The following is a 23,591-nucleotide window of genomic DNA, read 5'->3' on the forward strand; positions in this document are numbered from 1 at the left end:
GTAGTAGGTGTATGTAGGACTCCATATTGTTTTAGTGGCTAACTTTGAATTTATCAATATTTTATAGTGAATGCTCCATATCCTAGGGTGTACGTTGGGCTGCTGTGGTTCAAATAACTACAACTAAAGATGTAAGTGTCTGAACCTTTTTGATATTGGTCTTCATTTTTATCATGAGAACAAAACATCTATCATTATGTTCCTTAAACCATGTGAGATTTATCTTTGAATGGGAATTAAAGAATTTATTAACCAAGAACCAAAATCACTCTAGATCATTATTTGCTAAAGTGAGATTTAATTTTAAAGAATCTATTGAACCACTATAGTAGGAATACAATGATGTAGTTCTTCTAATGATTTTTATATGGTTCTTTTAAGTTAACTATATATGTGTTTTATTGATCAGGAACCAAAATATCCCTTCCACTTTTTTTTTATAGAAGAATTTAAATATACTTATTTGTTTTAACCATCCAAATTATTAAAAAATCTCAAGGATGGAGGATAGGAATTGGATGTATAAGTCAGTATTGTATTATGGTTGCGAGCTGAATGCTTGAGTGTAAGAAAGCTAGTGACCAAGTAATCGTGCGTACCTCCCTGTGTCATTGGGGTTGGTGTCTTTATATAAGCTTTGTTTGGCGTGGGCTTCACGCACTACATCCGAGATTTCTGGGAGGTCACCTAACCGGTCTGAGATCCCCGGAGGTAACCACCATGCACATTGACCATCCTCCGGAACACTCGGTACGTGGACCAACTTTCGAGAAAATTGGGAGTGTCGGGATATGCATACCAAATTTGTCGGCGAGCACAACTCATAGGTCACCTCCTAGACCTCAATCAGGTCGGCAAGCCCTCGAGGGAAGTCGCTCCTCACGTCGAGGTCACACCGGCTAGTGACGAGGTGCTCTTAGCCGACCTAAGTTGTGGTCGAAGTCGCTAGGTCAGAGCGAAGACGAACCACAATTTGGGACTCCAAATCATCACTTAGGTGGTGTCCCATGTGTCATCCTTTTGTTCCAAGATAGCCATGTGTCACAACGTGACTAGATGGCCAAACCTGCCCTCATCATATGTTGTTTTGGAAAGAGCATGCAAATGATAATGCATGTTCGTATTACGGTGCTCCAAGATGGAAAAGAGTTGAAGATAGTTCGGATAGTGGTACATCCAATTCTAGTAGGAAGGGTCAAAAGTTGCTTTTAAAGTTCTTCGGCATTTTCCTTTGATACCAAGTTGTAGCGGTTGTTCATGTCATCAAAGATAGCATCTGATATGAGGTGGCATTATGATAAAAGGGTTGATGATGATGTTTTATGAAACCTGGCCGATTCACCAAATTGGCAAAACTTTGATGAATTACATGAAGAATTTGCATCAGAGCCTCACAATGTTCGATTAGGCTTGGCTATTGATGGAATCAATCCATTTGGAAACATGAGCATTTCTCATAGCACATGGCCTGTGTTGGTGTTTCCATATAACTTGCCGCCATGGTTGTGTATAAAGAAACCTTTTATATTTTTGTTTTTACTTATTCTTGGCCCAATAGCACTTGTAATGAATATCAACATATTCTTGCAACCATTGATTAAGGAATTGAAAGAATTATGGTTGAATGGAGTGATTACATATGATGCATTAAAAAAGGGATTTTTTCGATTGCCAGCATTATTGTTATGGACTATAAATGATTTTCTTGCATATGCTTACTTATTAGGGTGGAGTACCAAGGGGAAATTTGTGTGTCAGACATGCAATAATGAAACTTGCTTCAAGTGGTTAAAGCATTACAAAAGGTTTTGTTACATAGGACACAAACAGTTCTTGGATTTATATCATAAATTTTGGTCTGATAAGCATCGCTTTAATGGTAAAGAAGAATGGGGATCTCCACTAACACTACCATCTAGGTGTGAGGTATTGAGTCGAATAGATGGTTTTACATTTGATAGTAATTCTAAGATGCAAGGTAAAACAAGTTGAAGGAAGAGAAGCATTTTCTTTGAGTTGCTATATTGATCTCTAGAATTGCGTCATAACTTAGATGTTATGCGTATTGAATAAAATGTATGTGATAATATTACAGGGACACTTTTAGACATTGAGGGCGAGACAAAGGATAATCTAAAAGCCCATCTTGACTTGCGAAAAATGGGTATTAAACCATCACTCCACCCAAGGAAGATTACAAATCTTAAATTCCTAATGCCACCAGCTTGTTTTACAATGAATAAGAAGGAGACGGAGAATCGTTGCAAAGTATTAAAGGATGTAAAAGTTCCAGATGGGTATGCATCTAATATTTCAAGATGTGTTAATCTTCAAAAACACAAGATTTTGGGATTGAAGAGTCATGATTTCTATGTATTAATGTAACAATTGCTTCTATTAATTATTCGATGGGCTTTGCCTCGTCACGTGAATTCAATACTTATTGACTTTTGTGCTTTCTTTAGAGATTTATCCTCTAAAAAAAGCTAAAGACGAGGACTTCTTAGAACTTAAAAGGAGAATTGCAACAATATTATCCCATTTTGAATCACTTTTCCCCCTTCATTTTTTGACATTATGATCCAATTGCCTATTCACTTGGCAGATGAGGCTAGAATAATTGGACCGGTGCAATACCGTTGGATGTATCCTATCGAGAGGCATGAAAATACCAAATGAAAGTAGTTTTGATAATAGTTTTAATGAAAAATATAACTAGTTGACCATAGTTGTAATGACAATGAATTTTTTTTTTAAATATAGATACTTAGTTACACTAAAAAGATATGTACGCAATAGGGAATTTCCAGAGGGTTGTATTGCAGAAAGATACTTGGAAAATGAATGCCTAACGCTTTGTTTGATGTACTTGGATGGAATTGAGACACGTTTTAATTGATTAAAGAGAAATGATGATATTGGGGTGGTCAAAATGGAGGAGGGATGGACTATCTTCTCACAACTTGGTCGTCCATTTGGTAACAGAGGCGCAATTCCCTTAGGATATGTTTGGTTTGAAGGAAAATGCAGGGAAAGGATGGAAAAAGTAAGGAAACCTTTACAACCTTGTATAGGTTTCCCTGTCTTTCTTTTCCTTTCTCTACCATTTCCTTCAAACCAAACATAGCCTTAGATCAAGTCACATTAGAGAAGACATATCGATATGTATTATTCAATTGCAAGGCAATTGAACCATACATTCGATAAGTGAAATATTTTCTTAAACTATTGTTATAATCATTTTACCTTATAAACTTTGATATTGACCTTACTTTACTTTCAAACAACATCATGAGGAAATCAAGAGACAATATTGTCGTACCCCACCAAGGGAAGTTGAGACTATTCATCAATCAAGATTCCTTAAATGGTCTAGAAAACATGTAGATATTAATTAATATAATTTAGAAAACATGTGGATATCATTGAATTAGATTATTATGGAAGCATGAAGATATTATTGTTTAGGTGTGATTGGCTTGATGACAATAGAAAACAAGTGGTGAAGAATGATGAGTTTGGTTTCACATTCGTGAATTTGAAAAAAAATTTAAATACATATAAACCATTTATCTTGGCATCACAAACGAATCAAGTCTTCATACAAGATTCTATTGAGAATAATTGGCATGTTGTTAGGAAAACAACACCTAAAGACTACTTCAATATGTATGGCCATGAATAGATGGAAAAACATGATCCTATCATAGAGACTCATCCATCTAACCAACATATTTCAAGATATGATGACCATGTCACTGATGATAATAATAGTTGATCAAGGAATGATATTGTCGGTATAGAAGTTTCAATCGCTGACCCTCAAATGATTAGTGAATTTGACAATGATTCTGAAGATGGTAGTATTGGAGATGATATTCATTTTATTGATGATGATGGTGATGACAACAATAATGAGCATGATGAGGATGATGTTGATGATTAATGTGATGTTGATGAACTTTTGTGATTTAAATTTTTGTTAAGAAAATTTCAAATTTTAGTGTAAATTGAAGAATAAACATACTAGATTTTTTTTGTGAAATGTGATGTAAGAACGTAGAAGGGGTTACATTCAAAAGCATTTTTTATACAAGGCAATTAACATTAGGTTTTACTTTATATTTTCCATTTGTAAATACATTTATTGACATATAACAGATATGGTATGCCCACTTAACCTAAAATCCTTATTCTATTATTCGTTTTAATGCCATTTATTGAAATCCAAGATGGTAAATGTATTATTTTTTTAATTGCACTTGCTTGAGATTTAGATTGACATGTATATTTTTGTTTTAGGTCATTAAAAAGGAAGATGTTGCAATTTGTTAGTTTCCAACCATAAATGTCCATGTCTCAACATCAAGAAGGGGCTAATGAAGAAACATTACAATCAATTCAACAACCTCAATTTGGACAACCTTAGCAATCTGTTGCACAACACAATGTAGACAATCAGTCACTTCAACCTGAAGTTGATAAATAGTTACCTACAAAAGTAAAAGAAGAGGAAGATGTGCAAGAGCAGTCAAATGATCCAATTTCCTCAAAAAAGAAGAGGTGTAGAGGACCAACATATTGTAGTAATATTTATAATATAACTGATGGTTAGAGAATTCTTCTGCCCATAAATCGCTTAGGTCAAGGAGTAGGTGATGCAAGGGGCACAATAACACATATTCTTGGCACTTTGGCATACAATGGAAAGTTGTTTCCTATTGATGTAAATAGTTGGAAAAGAATTTCAGAGATAATTACAATTAATTCAACAACCTCAATCTGGACAACCTTAGCAGTCTGCTTCACAACACAATGCAGAATATTAGCCACCTCAACCTAAAGTTGATGAATAGTCATCTACAAAAGCAGAAGAAGAAGAAGATGTGCAAGAGCAGTCAAATGAACCAACTTCCTCAGAAAAGAAGAGGTATAGGGGACCAACATATTGCAGTGATATTTATAATATAACTGATGGTCAGAGAATTGTTGTGCCCACAAATTGCTTAGGTCAAGGAGTAGGTGATGCAGGGGACACAATCACACAATTTCTTGGCACTTTGGCACGTAATGGAAAGTTGTTTCCTATTGATGTAGATAGTTGGAAAAAAATTCCGAAGACAAACAAAAATTGGGCATAGGACTTTGCTAAGGTATTGTGCAATGTAAGTTTATTTATTTTTATTTTTCTATTATGATTTTTACTTCTCTTTTATATAATTCTGATGTGCTTTATACAATATAGAAAAAGTTTGATTTGCTTGATACTTTAAAAACATGGGCATTCAAGAATTTAAACATTAAATTGAAACAATGAAAGATGACTGTGCACAAATGTTATTATAACCCTGATGATCCAACTATTGAGCAACTCAATGTACCCACTTCACATGTTGAAGAAAGATAAATGGATCAAGTGAAACTCATATTGAATATTTTATAGGTTTGTTAATCTAATGCAAATTACAAATACCTAGTGAAATAAATAAGGCCAATCGGTCTAAGTCTAAGAAGGTCATTCACCATTGCAAAGGGACAAAAAGTTGTGCAAGAATTTATAAAGAAGTAACATAATTATATGTACTCTTATTATCCTTTAAATGTTAACATAACTTTCTAGTTATAACAATTTTTATCTATTTGAGAATAGGTTGAGGTTGCTAGTAAAGTACTAAGTCAAACTGCTTTTATTAAGAGAACACACATTCACTAGAATGGTATACCTATTAATGATGCATCTAATCAAATCATGGTATGTATTACATCCTTCATAGGACTGGATTTATTAGTATGTGAACTTATTATCTTTGTTTTCATTATAGTTAAAAATCGATGAGCTTGAATCTCAACAAAGGGAACAAAGGTCCTTATAAGGGACTACTATTGTTGAAAATGATATTTTTGCCCAAGCAATGGAAAAACCAGAGAGACATGATGGAATATGACTTTTGGGTTTAGGTCCAACTCCAAAAGGTTTATGGGGAGCAAAGTCAAATAATAAACAAAACTCTAATAGAGATTTGGAAGATGAAAATAGACAACTAAGAGACAAAGTTATTCATTTGGAGGGAAAATTGGAAAATATGTCTAAAGAGCTCCCCAAATTTAGAAATATGAGAAATGAGTTTTCTCAGTTTTGAAGGATGAGAGAGGAACTTGACCTATTAAGAAACATGCTATTACAAAAATAGGTAAATATTATTTTTGATTACATATTAAGTAATTACATCATATATTAATTAAGTATATATAAAGTTGATAGTTCAACCAACTTGCTTTATATAGGGTCAAAATGATGATGTTCATTCAAATACCATAAATCGACTATACTCTTTAGTTGGTAGCCAAGTAACATCTCTTGTTGAACCTTCATATGAGGTAAGACATGTTAAAGTTATAATTTACTAATTATGACATTTAAGAAATAAGTACTATGAATTAGCCAATTGATAGGATGCCTAGGGTAGAAATGTCACTCCTATACCATGCCAATACACAGAGCATGCTAGCCTATTTGAGGTATTGCATTTGAATTTCAAATTTATTATATGATTTTTTAATCATTCTATTATATTCATAGATACTTTTACTATGGTTATAATTTAATGATTATCATGTGTAGTCTTTGACTCAAGTAAATCTCTTAATTCCGAGAAAAGTTAAAAATGAAGTTGTAGCAAATGATGTATTTATCATTGATGATCCTAAAAAAGTTGTATGGAAATAAAAACTTGGCTATGTATAGTGCAAGGTGATGGTAAAGAAAATTTGAAAGAATGATTGCTTGTTGATGAAAAGACATACAAACTTGAAGACCTTTGGAGATGTACAAGGTTGCAGCTTGTATGTACATATATTTATTTATATGCTTATAGCTAAGATCATAATAATGTTTTGTTATTGATTTGGTTCTCTTGATAATTTTTACAAATTAAAAAACAATTAGGTAAAAGGAAAAGATATACAAGCTGATGTTTTAGGTACTTTACGATCCAATAACCTTAGCATTTTATATATTTTTTTCTTCTTTTAAAGATTTTTTACTTGATATATATGAAGTGCTATGGTTGCATATATTTCTATGAGAAATAGAGCGATTTTGTATATATTCTCTTCCACATAGTCAAGTTCATTATAGATGATGGTTGATGATATTGATGGTGGTTAGACGAATTTGAGCTAGAAATGATGGGTGGAGTGCCTTGATCCTGGTTCCTTTTAGAAGTTGTTTTTTTTCTTTATAGGTGCCCTGATTTCTTAAACCACTAAATCTACCATTTTCAGTCCAAAAACCATGTCCTAGTTTAGCCTATAAAAAGTCTCAATGCACAACTTAACACCCAATTTAAAGTCAATTCTATCTCACCCAAGTTTCAAGTATCAACAAACCAAAAGCAAAATCAATTCATTATCACATAACCCTTACAACCTATGACCCAACTAAAACTACCCTTATAACCTTAATATCGAATTCACAATGAATTAATTTGGAGCTTTTGCAATTCATTCACTATTTTAACCCAACTCTTAAATCCAAGATCAAACTTAAAACATTGTTACAACCATAAGCTTTTGCAACTAAAAAACTTATCCAATGCCCCAATGTTAGCCCAAAAAACTGAACCAAATTTAGTATAAAAACCATCCCAAATCATTTTTAGGGGCACTCCCATTTTGCCATAGAACCAATCTACGATCAACCATTCTTAACTTCAATTCACACAGTCCTATCATCTCAAAACCTAAACAAAAAAAAAAAAAAAAAACTCTTTCTCACCTAACCCTTGCAACCTATGACCAATCCCAAAGCCAAATCAATCTCACAAAGTATTTTTACAACTATAAAACATATGCAACTAGCCTAAAAAAATAAGCTAACACCAACTAAATTTTAAGTTTAAAACCAATCACATTTTATTCCAAAAAGTTATATCAAAATCTGCTTAGAAATCATGTCTCAAGTCATATTTAGAGATGTTTCTATTTCAGCCATAGATCCAATCCATGATCAATCCTTTCCAATTGGCGAAATCACTTCACTTTCACCTATTCTTACTAGTTAGCTCAAGACCTAAATCAAAAGTAGTTTATTTTCACTTGACGCTTACAAACGTAAGACTAAATTTGGAGCCAATCTTATCTCATCAATCTTTTAATCTATGAAATCTATGCAACTGCCCTAGAAACTAAAGCTCACCAAATTTCAACCTTAAAACCATTTTTATCTTGGCCTAATTCACCATAGAACTATGCCCTAAGTCATTCTTAAAATCATTCCCATTTTGGATTTAAAATCTATCCATAATCAACCACTTAACAAAATAATCCTATTTTCACCTAGGCCTAGCAATTAAAAATCTAAACCAAAATTAGATTATTTTCACTCAACTCTTATAACTCAAAATCTAACTCAAAATACTCTTACAATCTTTTGACTAAACCTAATTGGCTCAATCTTATGCAAACTTTTATAGTCAAGAAAGCTACTTAATTAGCCAATAAACTAAATTAATACGCCAACCCATAACAACCTTAAAACCATTCCTAGATTAGTAAGAAAAAAATACCCACTTCATCTAAGTCTTCTTTTTTATAGTACAATATAATTCATTAAAAGAAAAACAAGATACAACCATAATATGTATTAAGGAAACATTTTATGGAAAATTAAAGAATTATAATTCTCCTAAAGACAATTCAATATAGACTAACCAAATTACAACTTTAAAATCCCAAACTTTTCCAAGGATAAGCTAGCCAAACCTCACATCTCTAATGTCAAAGCGAGGTTGTAAAGTTTCCAAGGATAAGCTAGTGGCTTCTGAAGCTAAGCAGACATTTGACAACAACATTGCAGGACAGAATGAGGGTTAACAGTGTTCTGCCCCACTGACCACTGCCCCGCTGACTAGGTGTTTAAGGACTTCATGCCCAAATACAACAACCTAATAGCGGATGGGAAGAATTTGTTGTTATTGTATCATGGAATTCTTGTTTACCATTCCATGGAAATGTTGAGGTCGAACAATGGAGTTGTGAACGCGTTAGCAATAGATGGTGCCAATAAGTATGATTCTACAATTCAGAGCGATGCATGAGATGTTAAAATTGGAGAAGATCGTGACAGCCAAGATAATGAGGACGTTGCTAGACCAGCATCTGTAAATGAATAGAGAACATAATTGATTCATGTCATTGTGGTATATTTATGTGTAATACCCTTAAACTAGACACATATGAGACTTGTGTTAGTTTAGAATCTTCACAATCGTGGGAAAGATTTAGAGAGATTTATCCTGCTAAGGCTAACACTGATGTACTGCCAAGTTAGTTGGGGTGGCTTGTTTTAGTTGACAGAGTGAGATCTGAGGTGCATGCAGTGTGGGTTTTCTTGAAACACTGAATCAGACCAAATTCCAATATTGCCCTCGACCTTGGAGACATATGGCAAAACTAGAATGTTACACTTAACCCCTGGACTCGATTATGATACTACACTAGGTGTCGGATTGGGCTGTCCTTGATGTGCCAATCAGTGTGATCCTTAGAGGGGGTCAAAACCTAGGTATGTTGGGACAGTCTAAGAATTCACCTGAGTGGGTAATCATAGTGACAGAATCAGCCCCTTTGTTGGATAAAGTGAATGATCGGGAAAATGCACTCTCTTATGGAAACCTAAACTATTGGCAATGAATTTCAAATGTGTTTGAAATTTGGTTTTGAAATATATATTTATATACAGATATACTTATATATTATGGTTTCACAAATTGTTTGAAAAAGGTTTTAATTCCCAAGATTCATGTGAGTAGAGAGTGCAGCATTGTACCTTGCAGTCGAGGGAGATGTCCTCTCTTGTCGGACAATGTTTGATCATTAAGGGCTGAGAGGTTAAGAGTAAGACCATTGAGGGTAATACCTGATGAGCTAATCTTGCATTTGCCCACAGTTCTTAGGTTTTCATAAGGTGGTTGTATTCGAATTGGGCTTAACTTAGTTAATTAAAAAGGGCAAGATATGATTTATAATCTGATTAGGATTATATGAAGGATAAGATAAGTCTTATCCATTCAAGAGTCCAGATCCATATATCAGATTTGGATCAAGAGACTATTTCCTAATTATATTAGGAGGCTGATCCAAAGAAGAATATAAATAGGGGCGAATACCTCAGTTTTAACACAACAATCTGCAGAATTCTCTCATATTCTTGCCATCCCTACCGAATTTGATCTCCACTTGTGGAATTGATCAAGAAAAGTTTCTTGATATTGTTCTTGGTTGAAGAAACAATTTAAAGTCATGCTCACCAACCCCTATTCGATTCTTGCTGAAGAATCATCCTGTTGATCATGCTTCAACACGCACTATGTCATCTTCAATGGAAGTGGATTTTGGTTTCCTCCTTGGGCGTGAACAACTTCATTGGGAATGTGATTCCCAGATAGGAGAGAGAAATTTTTTAAATTTCGCTCAACCTTCCTGAAGAGTTTGGCCATCCATATGATGGATCTCTCATCCCTCCAGTGGTATCAGAAACAAGTTCAAGTCTTGAACCGAATTAGATCGGATCTAGATCTGCACAAATGGGCAGAAGGCGTTTTACCCGATTTGCACAACTAGCATTTTGGGCTGTTCGTTTGGAGGAGATCAAAATCTTTCTACGGCACAAGAAATCTATGCATCTGATGTACCGCCAAGTTGGTTGGGGTGGCTTGTCTCAACTGCTAGGGTGAGACTTGAGGTGCATGCAGTGTGGGTTTTCTTGAAACCCTGAACTGGACCAAATTCCAATATTGCCCTGGACTTTGGAGATAGATGGTAAAAACTGGAATGTTACACCTGACCTTTGGACTCGATTATGTTACTGCACTAGGTGTCGGATTGTGCTGTCTTTGATGTGCCAATCAGTGAGCTCCTTAGAGGGGGTTAAAACCTAGGTATGTTGGGACAGTCCGAGAATTCACCTGAGTGGGTGATCATAGTGATAAGATCAGCCCCTTTGTCGAACAAAGTGAATGATCAGGGAAATGCACTTTCTCTAATGGAAACCTAAACTACCAACTGTGGATTTCAAATGTGTTTGAAATTTGGTTTTGCAAAATATATTTGTATACAAATATACTTATATATTATGGTTTCACAAATTGTTTGCAAAATGTTTTAATTCCCATGATCCATGTGAGTAGAGAGTGTAGTACTGTACCTTATAGCCGAGGGAGAGGTCATCTCTTGTCGGGCAGTGTTTGATCATTAAGGGCTGAGAGGTTAAGTGTAAGACCATTGAGAGTAATATCTAATGGGATAATCTTGCATCTACCCACAGTTCTTGGGTTTTCATAAGGTGGTTGGATCCAAGAATCATTTAGTGTAATTGTTAGGTCCATTAAGAGCCCATGGTGATGGACTTAGGGGTTCACTGTCTTCTACTGTGAATTCGGCCAAGCCTTGTATCAAATGATGGGCTAAATCCATGTGGCTGATGTGTAGACCAATGTAAGGGTCCCATGCCATACAAATACAACCAACTGGGCGGCAGGTTAAGGAGTAAGTGAGTACATAAGCTTAATAGGCCTAAATCCCAATTCGAAATGGGCTTAATTTAGTTAATTAAAAGGGGCAAGATATGATTTATAATCTGATTAGGATTAGCTGAAGGATAAGATAAGTCTTATCCATTCAAGAGACCAGATCCATATATCAGATTTGGATCAAAAGACTCTTTCCTAATTAGATTAGGTGGATGATCCAAAGAAGACTATAAATAGGGGCAAATTCCTCAGTTTTAACACACAACAATCTATAGAATTCTCTCCTATTCTTGCCATCCCTACCCAATTCGATCTCCACTTGTGGAATTGATCAAGAAAAGGTTCTTGATATTGTTTCTTGATTGAAGAAGAAGTCATGCTCACCAGCCCCTATTCGATTCTTGATGAAGAATCCTGATTCTTGCTGAAGAGTCATCCTGCTGATCCTGCTTCATCACGCACTGTGTCATATTCAATGGAAGCGTTTTTTTGTTTCCTCCTTGGGTGTGAACACTTTCATTGGGAATTACTACTATTTCGTATCAGGTATATTCCTCACTTCCTAATGGTTTTAGATATGGTCCAATTTTGGGTTCAAGATTTATCCTTGAAAATGTAGTTTTCTAAAATAGAGAATGCGATTCCCAGATGGGAGAGAGAAAAATTTTTGAAATTTCACCCAACCTTTCTGCAGGGTTCGGCCATCCATATAATGGATCTCTCATCCCTTTAGCATCCTCTAGCTAATTACACAATTGACAAAGTGTTGTTACTCAAGGATTTATTCAAGGCTTAGCCAATGCCAGTGCCAATGCTGACTCCAACACCGGTGCCTATGGTTGCTAAGTCTCCCAAGGCACCGAAGCATGTGTCACCACCGATACCAGAGTCCATGTCTCAGAATGGTGAACTGTCCGATCAAACCGTGGTTGACGACAAAAACATTGTTAGAATTAACAGTGAGAGATGGACAGTAGTGGTTTTGGATGTATTTTTGCCGATTTGGCTAGGGTAAAATGGGTATTTGGAAAATTTAGGGGATGATTTTGTTAAAGTAAAACTAAATGGGAGGTTTTTATGATTGTCAGAAACTTCAGGGAAGGTTTTTGTATTTTACCCTAATTATTTATAAATAAATTCTTTATATTGCATTTTTTTTGTTTATATCTTCTTTTCTTTTAGTAATCTATTAGTTTTTAAAATTAATTCGAATTAAATCAGATTATTCGAATTAAAATCGGTATTTATATGATTTGATCGAATCTTAGGATCGGACGTACAGTGTTTTGGATCGGATTCGAATATATCGATTCGATTAACACTGCATTTCAAATTGTGATAGACTGATAGTATTATCAAAATTCTACTGACAGTGGCTATCAAATCAAAACACATCAAAGAGAAAAACCCTGTAAGAAATAAACAAACGTCCAACAAATTAAGTAACAAATGTAATAACGCATCCACAAGATACAAAACCAAAGTTTGATAAACAGGTAAAATGCAAACCAACTCCTTTGATGCACCGAGTGAAGCAACAACAATATCAAAGTGACTTGCCAATCCAACACCAATCACCAGAAAATCTGAAACGTAAAACTTATAGGCTTCATTCACTTTTCGGTAAATTATTTATTCAGGTAAATGTGGTTAAATGGATAATTTTTTTTGGGAAATATTTATTATGTTTTTTTTTTATTTCTTATATAAATAAGGCAATGACTATTTTAGTCATAAGAATCTATTACTAAAAGGGGTATTTTTGTTCCATTCAAGTGTTGACAGCTTTCTTGATAGGGAAAACTTATTTACCCACCTAGGAGATGGGTATCACTTACCCGGGTGAGTGATACCCAAGAAAAATAAATATTCCCTGTTCCCCATATAAAATCTGAAAAAATAACATGGGATTCTTGGTTAATGGGAACCAAAATCCTATTGACCAACTTTTCCCCCTCTCCATAGTTTTCAAAACTGGACCGGATTGGACGGTCGAACCAGAAAAACTGGGGACCGGTAAGGTGACCAGTTCTGTTTTACCCTAGAGCCGTTATTTCACCAAAAATTGTTCTATTGATTTGGTCAGCAAACCGCTGGCCCAGGCGGTTGAACTGCTCAAAATGTTCAAACCGTCCAACAATTTTGGCCATTTTTTAATTTTTTTAATTTTTTTGTTAGAACGGGACCACTCATTCGGTTCGAACGATCAGACGTTCAGCCCAGGAACTGGACCCCTGACCAGTCGTTGTCCAGTTCGGTTTTAAAATCCTTGCCCCTCTCAAAATCCCAAAAAAAAAACACACTCGTAAAGAACTGCCTGTGTTACTAGTATAAGGTATCATTACATGTAACTGAAACTTTGAGTTGTCATTGTTTCACAAACTATTGCACAAACAATGGCTTGTTTGGGAGGCTGAACTGAAGCTTTGGTTGAACTGCTTTCACTGTGTTATTTTGGAGAAGCTTCAATTAATGAAAAGCTGTTTTTTTTTTTTGTTAATTAAAGAGAGTCAAAATCTCTTCTCAACAAAAGAAGTTCAACACGTTCCAGACATGATTTGTATCCACCCGTCTCATACATGGTGGGTTCCAATATTGTTGGGAGGAGATTCCAATTCAGTTATAGGATGGGTAAATTTGGGTTTTTCCGGTTTTCATCAAACATTGCTTATAATTTGTTTGGCCGGAGTGAAATCTGTCTTGCAAGCAAAATCTCTATTTACATGAAATCCTACCATACATTGGAAATATCTCCCCTACATGTATGTCTAATTCAAAGGGGATGTTCTCGATGCAAAGCTGGATCCCTGCAATTGCCGAGTGTATGTAGATTTTTTGATTTCAGGAGATCCCATCGCATCCGAGTGGGGCCTATCTCGCAAAACCAAAAGCTGCTCCAAGAAAGACTCTCCAAACAGGCTTTGGATCTCCTGCCCACAATAACTCTGCCCACATCTATCCACAAAACACTACTTCCATGCATAATACTAATATGTAGGAAGATGAGATGTTCCCCATGTGTGACTGCAATGTTATGTGGACGGATGTGGACAGAGTTATTGTAGGCAGGAGATCCGGACTCAAACATACAGCCAATAAATTAAAGGACATCCCATACAAGTATCTTGGACTTGGGTGAATTGTTGGCAAGGTTCTAAATATCGACACAAGATGATACGCCTGCGCATCGGTCTGTGTTGGTACAGTTTTTTTTTTAAGTTTTATTTATTTATTTTTCAAAACTGGTTTAGAGGGGTTGATTTAAGGCCCAACTACCCTCTAAACCGGTGGCTAACCTGTTACAACCCCTAGAGGGGTGTATTGATAAGCCATCGGCAGTATATGTATCGACCCATACTTGATTGGTAGCCCCTCTATCCTTCAAAATTCACATAGTTGAGAGAATACGGTGAAGCTTAATTTTTATCTTCAACATATACCAAGGAGGAATTGTTGGATATAGCCTTCATAGTCTAGGATAGTCCAATGACGGTTTTAAGCAATGCTAGCCCAACCAATCATGGAGCCCACTCCTGGTTTACAAGTTTGACCATCCACACTCCAAGTGGTTTGTATAAAACATGAACTAGAAAATTGGTTCCAACACTTGATCTTATCAAATCCCTCTCATTCACCGTTTCTCTTTGGCTACTTTTCTTTTGTGGATTCCTCTTGCTTGCTTATGCTTATCCCATTGAAGCTAATTTCCTTTATTTTATTCATTGTTTTGGATCATCAATCCATTTAATTATCATTTTTCATTAATTCCAAGCAAATCAAGAATGTGATGACAGTTGAAGCAATGGGGAAGTAAATACTGTCTTCTCTTTGTTTGAAGGGAAAAAGTAGAGAGAATTTACAACCTTGTAATTACACTGTTTCTATTATATATTTCTATCATCTTTTTCTAGAAAGAAAGAACCAAATGCAATTTGATAATTCTGAAAAATTCCCTTAGAATACTATTAGTTAATAGACATTATAAACTTTTACTTATAAGTCATGGCATGGAAGGCAAGTTGTGTCAAAAACATTAATATTAAAGTATCTACTCTATTGCTGTTACTGAAGAAGGGGTTCTCTGTTCTGGGGATGAGGCATCCTGCTTAGGAGGACAAGGGTTTTGCTAAAGGAGAACAGGGAGTAGAGAAAATGAAAAACAGTGATCACTCTATTTTCTAATACTTTATTTGGTTTCATAGAAAATAAGAGAGAAATAGAAAGTTGAGGGAAGGGATTTCACAAAATTTTATAGGCTGCGTTTGGAAATGATGCAAATAAGCGTAAATACAATTATACAAATATGTAGAGTGTAAAGCGGTCTATATAAATTATGAAATTGGGTTAGTTTTTCACTGACAAATTTATCTTCTTACCAAACAGACTAAAAAACTTTCCCTCAACTTTCTGTCAAACCAAAAATACCCTAATAGTATCTTCCAAAAGTTTAAATCAATTAAATCTGCAACTATTAATATTAAAATTTATTTTGATGATGCAATAAAGCTGAAAGTGTTGCTTGACACAGAAGTCTAAGTATCCAAAGCAAAGAAAAATTATCATATTGCAGATTCTTTCCCTGCTGAAAGTATGTTAGCTCATATGACAATGGCCCACAAAGCCCACAATTAAAAACAAGAAAAAGGAAAATATTATATGAACCCTTCTAATACATAAATTACATAATTTACATGCTAAAACAGAAGAGCAGATCTGTCCCCACAGAAAGAATCAAATGCCCACATGGAACCACAGGGAGTCTCTCTTCACATGAGTAGGCTGCTCATGTGAAAGTCCTACACAAATCAAATGTTTGTACCGATTTAGGTAACCATCCAATCTGTGCACATATATTGACCTGAACATCCAAATATTGGTGGAACAAGTAGACTATATCAGTGCAAAATTGATTGATGACCCCACAATAGATGGCCCAGAGAATTAATCAGAAGGCCTGTAATGAATGTTCAGGGAAAGATGTACAAAAGTCCATGCTTGTCTGTAACACTTGAAATATATATCCCTTATCACAGTTGATTTAGATTAATAGTGGCTTAAACCTGGGAACCAAATCTTACTAATACCTAATTTTGGCTTGTTTGTACAGTTAATTTGGTTATATATCATTTATATTTGAAGGGTGTCGAATTTTTCAGAAAAATAATACAAGTTCTGTCATTGTACTCTGAAAAGTGAAAGAAATGGAACCCCACTCTCACTATAAAAGGACCAAGATCCCCAGCTTCATAATCTGCTTCCTTCCCCTGTTTCAATCTCAACAAATAGAAGCACAGGTATATAGCCATGGCAAGGCAACAACGATTCAGAGGAGTCAGACAGAGGCACTGGGGATCTTGGGTCTCTGAAATTCGGCACCCATTACTGTAAACCCTTAATCTGCTTAACATCTGCGACTATTCTGGTTATTGAATTGTTGCATAGTTGAACTGACACAGTTTGATTTCATGTTATGTTGGTTTATAGGAAGACAAGGATCTGGCTGGGGACATTTGAGACTGCTGAAGATGCAGCTAGAGCATATGATGAAGCAGCTTGGTTGATATGCGGGCCTAGAGCCAAGACTAATTTTCCATACGATGCTTCCAACAATTCACAGGTTCTTTCATCTAGCCTGAGAGCTAAGCTACAAAGATGTTCTCCAGCTTTGCAACAACAGTCCAAACCAACAGCCAAGGATGTACTGGAATCAGAAGAGCAAAAGAGGGTGGATGATGAGTATGTTGAAGAGATGATTGAAGAGCTTATCTACTATGGTTCAGTAGAGTTCTACTCCTCCCCCTCTTCCTCCTCCTCCTCCTCCTCCTTTTCTACCAGTTCTCCAAACCAATCATATGACTAGGTCTTGAATTCTATGGTGAAGGACAGAACAATAAAATTTGTACTGTACAGAGAAAAAGAGGAAACAAAATGGGGTTTTCTGGGGAATTTTTACTTTGAATGTTTGAAAATTTACTATATAGTAGTGATGTTTGATCTGTCTTAAGAATATCTTAATACATCGATTGGTCATTTGGGTGTACAAAAAAGACCATTTTATATGCCATTTGGGGCCAGATTTGATGGTTTCCATTCACCTGCAAAACGATCCCAACACAGCACTGCTTTATTGAATGTTGCATGTTTCAATGCTTCTTTCAAAAGTTGTTTCATTTCATACTCTATTTTCTGCCATTAAACATTAAGATCTGTTTAAATTGGCATCGGGATTAGAATTGAAACCAGAATGGTCTATTCCCATAGTCGGTTTGATTCAGACGGGAACCAGAACTATATACACATGCACTGACTACATAAATCCTGTTTCAGTTTAATGTCATGTTATGGGCACTTAAATCATTTCCCACTACTTCAACTCATGTACTTTTTGGTCTAGACCTAGCTCTTCTACTTCCTTGTAAATATTTTGCAGATAACAGTTATATCCATCTATAGAGATAGACTTTCAATAAGGAATGCCATCCTATAAGAGTTATAATGAGCTGCTCCTTGACCGTTGGCCCATGTATAGATAGATGATCAAGTCCTGTCATTTAGGCTGTGTATGGTTTGGCAGAAAGTAAGAGAGAAACAGAAAATAGGAAGTTTCTCTCAAGTCCCAATCCTATTTTCTCTCTTATTTTCTATCTAACCAAAAATAGGCTTGACTTAGGAGCTTTTTCCAAGAAATGCCTATATCAATCACCTGATTGGCACTGATGACCTAATAGTTGAGATGGTCAGTTGTCATCTCTCTAAGAAAGGAGATATGGGATCAACTGTGGAACCACAGGATCTCTATGGTATTGTCAGTGGACCTCACATGCACCCTGCTGATCTGCACAAAGTCCTCTCTCTTTCTCTGAGAAGTGTTGGATTGACATGAAATCAGAAGTGAACAGGCATCCCATCCTGAGGCTCCAAATTGGCCACATCAGCTCCCTACATGGCTGAAATGTCCTAAGTTGAGACAAAGTGTCTTAATTCATTGTGGGACCCATCACATGAGGGGGCACATTTAAATAGTAGATTGGTGGTGTATGGATGTAATCATGTTAAGTAATTCCAAAATGACAAAAGGGTGCCCCTCATGTGAAAGGTTTTCTCATTGAATTAAATTCTACATTTAACAATGATAATAATAGAAGGCTTTGTTTCAGGATACTGACCAATAGGATATTTTGGCTTATTAGTAGAAAAGAAAAAAAAAGAGACAGATAGTTTCAAGTTTACATTTGTCTCATTTTCCTTTTGAGAATAAACTTTGGCCAAACCAACAAACCAAGATATCTGAATTCAAAATACACATTACCCTTTAATACACAAGAAGATGAAAGTTCAACTTCTCAATTCAGCATAATAGAGAGATTTCCTACAAAAAGGCTTTCGTTCCCTCTTTGGCCTTTTCCCTATTTAGGATTTGATATTTGACAAAGTTCCATATCTCAGCTGGGCAGCTGACGAATTCAAATTTGAGGGACAACCATCATTACAACTCAATAGTCATTACGAAATAGGAGTATCACCCAATACCAATTTAACTTTCTCTAAAAAGCAATATTGTCAGGATTGGATCAGATGTAAAACCATTTTGGTCACTTGCTCACGGGTTGAACGGTCCAACCATTTGGTTTGATTATTTAAATTGTTGAAGAAAAAAATTAAAATTTAAAAATTAATTTCAAATTATCTTTCGATATTACAGTACATCAAAAGAGGCTTAATTAAAATCATAAATATTGTAGGTTATTTCATATATAATTAACACACTTATTTTAAGGATAAATTTGATAAAGTCAACATTTATAAGGCGCATACCAAAAGTATATATATATATATATATATATATGGGTATTTGGGTCTCCAATAAGGAACCCGTCTCTGCAAGGATTGGGTATGAATGGTAACACCTATTGTAGTTGCAATTTGATCAAAAGGAAGATGAATTGATTTGTGGTGTCTAAAAAGAGTTTCCGACACTGATGAAACAGTATTTATATTAAATAAAATAAAAGGACAATTCTACCCTTAAAAATACATAATAAAAGAACAAAAATAATATGCACAAGACACAAGAGAAGATAAAATTAGAACTTTAACCTTCATTATTTCTATACTCCCCCTTAAACTGATGCAAGGGTAAGCATCCGTTTTCCCATTAAAAAAGTATGTCTTAGCTTTTGTCTTGGTCTTTGAGGAAATGTCTACTAGCTAAAGGTTAGAGCAAATATGAGAAAGTAAGATGGAACCTGCATTAAGGAATCCCATGACAGTCCATTTCAATATACTTCGTCCACTCGTATAAAACTGGACTAAAAGCTATCATGATGGCACTATGATTGTCAACCAATAGAGGGGCATGAGATATCTGATCAATGTAAAGGTCTTGCATAAGGGACTTGATGAGCCAGATGATTTCCTACAAGCTAAGGACATAGCTTGGTACTCTATTTTAGTAGAAAACTTAGAAACTGTCAATTGTTTCTTTAATTTTTAAGAAATAAGGGAGTCACCTAGAAATAAGAGAGTCCCCTTAACATATATAACGAATAATACAATGCACAATTGTCATATGTGGCTATTGAGAAAAGGAAACAAATTGGTTGACAATCTGAACAATATAAGATATATATCTGAACAACATAGTGAGGTAAATAAAACTCCCCACAAGTAGATCATCATCTTTACTAACTTTCAAAATTATCTCTAAAGAAGTATCAATCAATTCAGGGTCTTTGTGTTGGATTTTATTCTCATTAGAGATTAAATCCAATGGGGTTTCATTGATCAATTACATGAAAAACACATATGCATACATGTCCTGAAAAATAATTTTTTCTCTTACTAAAATCAGTTTTTAACTTGTCTTATATTGGAAAATTACTAAAACTAGTTTTTAACTTAGTCACCTATAATGGTAACCTGACTTAAACTGAAAAATATCAGTATTGGGTTTTATGGGTAACAACAAGTTACAACAATGTGACTATTAGCACTGATATTGAGAAACTTCCCATCACAACATAAACAGTGTTGTCTGTTATCATGAAAGGTTGAGATAAACTCTTAATGAAATTCTGAAATATGTCAAACACATAATGGAACTTCACCTACGTAAATATAGAAGTGGTGTTGTTTCTCATGAGAGCTTGGGTTTGCTCTTAGGATTGTTGATTGAACCAAGAAAGAAGCACATAGGCATAATAATGTTGAACAAAAATTTGAAACTCTTGTAGAAATTGGGCATTTTTATGTGTATGGGTATCTCTAGTCTATTTTGAGAGTAATTGGTTTAAGGTCTTTCCATCAATAACTTTGACAAGGCTCTGAGATATCTGTACTAATAAAATGTTTAAGTTATAAAACACATTTTTTTATGCATAACTATGTCATAATAGTTTGGATCAAGAGAGACTTATGTAATTGATTAGTCAAAGTGGAGGATTTTTGGATTTCAACCTCATTAGAGATTAAATCCAATGGCGTTTGATTAATCAATTACATGAAAAACACACCTACACACAAGTCTTGAAAAATAGTTTTTTTTTTCTTACTAAAACCAGTTTTTAACTCGTCTTATTTTTAAATAGGAGCTCATTTACACTCCTTAGAAATAAAGAGGAGAGTATGGAGGCTTGCTACCATGCAACGCGTGCGCACATGTGTGCATGCGTGTGTGTGGTGCAATGAGGCACTTTAGAGTCACACTTTACTCGCACTTCACATAGCTCACAAAGGACAACTTTGACTTTTGGTGTGAGGCTAACCATTGATATTTCAATGGATACAATTCGATCAGGTGTGATCAATAAGCGTTATTCAAAGTTAACAATCGTTAACTGTTAGCTACCTTTTAACAGTCATAATTTTAAAATTATGACTATTCAATGAGCCATTTCCGAACCAACATCTTCCTCTATTCCATGACTCTTCAGAATTTATTTAAGGACCGAGAATCAAGCAATTGAACGCACAATCTTCAAAAATCACTTTGTCTCTCTCATTCCGGTCAGCTACTGTCTCATAGAATATTTCATTGAAGACTCTTCAACTTTGTTAGTTGCATATTCTCGCTCGAGGCTCTGTTGTATCCTGAGAATGAATTTGCTTATAAACCAACAACAAACTCAGTAAACCTGAGTGGGGCAAATAGTGTTCTAAAGACAATGTTTTCAAATACTCCTCAGAGATTCTTCTCCAAGTTTTAGTGACCCCAATTCCTAACACTTTGAAGTAAACTTAATTAAGTTAGCATGGTATACTTCTATTGACTGATTAATAAAGACTAGAAAGTATGTTATAAGACCAAGATTCTTCATCTTCAAAGATTGACTGAGAAATTGCTTTATATGATGAATACCATCTTGATTTCTTCCAGTTATAAAATATCATCAGCCTATAGCAACAAGAGAGTGATAGCTAAGGATGTTGTGAGATGAAGAGTGAGTGTTGAAGCAACTTTGGGTGAAACCAATATTAGTAATAACAAATTTGAATCTCTCAAATCAGGCACGAGATGCTTTGATACCATATCAGTGCAATTCGAACAAGAGGGAGATAAACAGATTTGTGATGTGTCCAAAGAGTCAACAACACCAAATAAAGAGTATTTATATTAAATAAAATAAAATAGAAAGACAATCAGTAAAGAGTATTCTATCCTTAAGGTTGAGTTTGGTTGTAGTGCAATTTTATTTGCACTGGTACAAATGTATGGGAGTGCAAATTTGTTTTTAATTTTGTTTTGGGTTTTACTTTGTTCCGCTTCATATCTTAGTTTACTTCATTTGTACTGCAATCAAACAAAATAAGCTAAAATTTGAAACAAAAATTGGTCAAAATTTACACTCAAATCATTTGCACTGCTATAGTTTTGCATCAGTGCAAATTTATTTGCATTGTAACCAAACACAGCCTAAGGCTCAGTTTGGAAGGAGTACAAATGCAAACATGTAGAATGCAAAACCATATCTTTTGTATTATTTTGTATCTATTTGCATTGTACATAGCATTTGTACTCTTTCCAAACTGAGCCTTGTTACAAAAAGAGAGTAAATCAATAAAAATGGATTATAAAAGAAGAGAAAGAATATGTACAAGATACAAAGAAAAGATAAAATCACAGCTTTAACCTTCACTACTACAACCGCCCCATTACCATTCCTATCCTATTTGAGTTTGGGTGGTGTCTAGGTTTATCTGAACACTAGACCTTACCTATTTACAGAGCACTATTATAAGTCATATCTAACTCGGCGTCCAAACAAAGCCATAGGTTGACAATTCACATGATATCATATCAGATTGTTTTTTTTTTTTTTTTTTCTTTTCTTTCTTTCATTTTTAAATCTTCAGGTGGAGCTCTACCAACTAAAAAGTGGTTTTAAATGAAAACTATGGACTTTGCATCTTGTCAATCTTTTTCATGATCCCGTGAACTTAACATCAATCTATTGCAATTAATTTATCAATAAAATCTGGGTTCTATATGCTCGTGAACGAATTTTGATTTTTTACTTGAGTAATGAGAAAGTGTGGGCAGCAGCTAACTTGTTTTTTTTCTAGCTTCACTAATTTTAGCCTATTCTTGCATGACTGGATGGATCTTTAGCTTTAAAGCAATAACACTACGCAAAATTGCTCAACTTTTCTGGTCCGAATGCTTGAGCTGTTGATCCATTAACACCAAGAAGAAAAGTGGTTCGTCTAGGATCTTCAGTACAATTAGGGGGCCTTTATCAAGTCTTTTCACATGGTTTTTCAAGGCCAAAATTGGTCAAAAATAAGGAAGCTTTTAAATGAAAATTTCAGTTTTTTATGCCTAAAATCTTTCACTTTTCCCATTAGATTCCCATTTTTATTTTTGTGTGTGTTTGTTCACTGAGATGGGAGGGGAAAACGTGGGATGTTGATTCTCAAAACTAAGGATGTGGGGTCATGCTGAAATGATGTGACCCCAGTCAGAAGAGAAAATTGTGAGAAAAAATAGCAAGACTTTCTCTCACTATCTCCCCGCGTCTCTAGCAGTCAGGTCTCCGACAACATTCCCGATGATATCCGGCC

At 35.0% G+C, this 23,591-nt stretch overlaps 1 protein-coding gene across 1 annotated transcript; it reads left to right on the forward strand.

Moving 5' to 3' along the window:
• Positions 1–16,688: 16,688 nt before the first annotated feature.
• LOC148843827 (ethylene-responsive transcription factor ERF003-like) lies at positions 16,689–17,634 on the forward strand. Its single transcript, XM_088956964.1, has 2 exons — positions 16,689–16,915; positions 17,016–17,634. Exons 1-2 carry the CDS (start codon positions 16,836–16,838, stop codon positions 17,389–17,391), a joined length of 456 nt encoding a protein of 151 aa, XP_088813090.1. The 5' UTR covers positions 16,689–16,835; the 3' UTR covers positions 17,392–17,634.
• Positions 17,635–23,591: the final 5,957 nt, after the last annotated feature.

The sequence above is a fragment of the Nelumbo lutea genome, chromosome 8 (assembly GCF_056320005.1).
Source record: "Nelumbo lutea isolate HS-2025 chromosome 8, American lotus-T2T, whole genome shotgun sequence".
Lineage (NCBI taxonomy): Eukaryota > Viridiplantae > Streptophyta > Magnoliopsida > Proteales > Nelumbonaceae > Nelumbo > Nelumbo lutea.

Bases quoted from the DNA above. Each gene is read 5' to 3' on its own strand.
- LOC148843827 (XM_088956964.1), top strand. From the start codon at position 16,836: ATGGCAAGGCAACAACGATTCAGAGGAGTCAGACAGAGGCACTGGGGA. The intron at 16,916-17,015 runs GTAAACCCTTAA...GTTGGTTTATAG, and splicing joins GAAATTCGGCACCCATTACT to GAAGACAAGGATCTGGCTGG.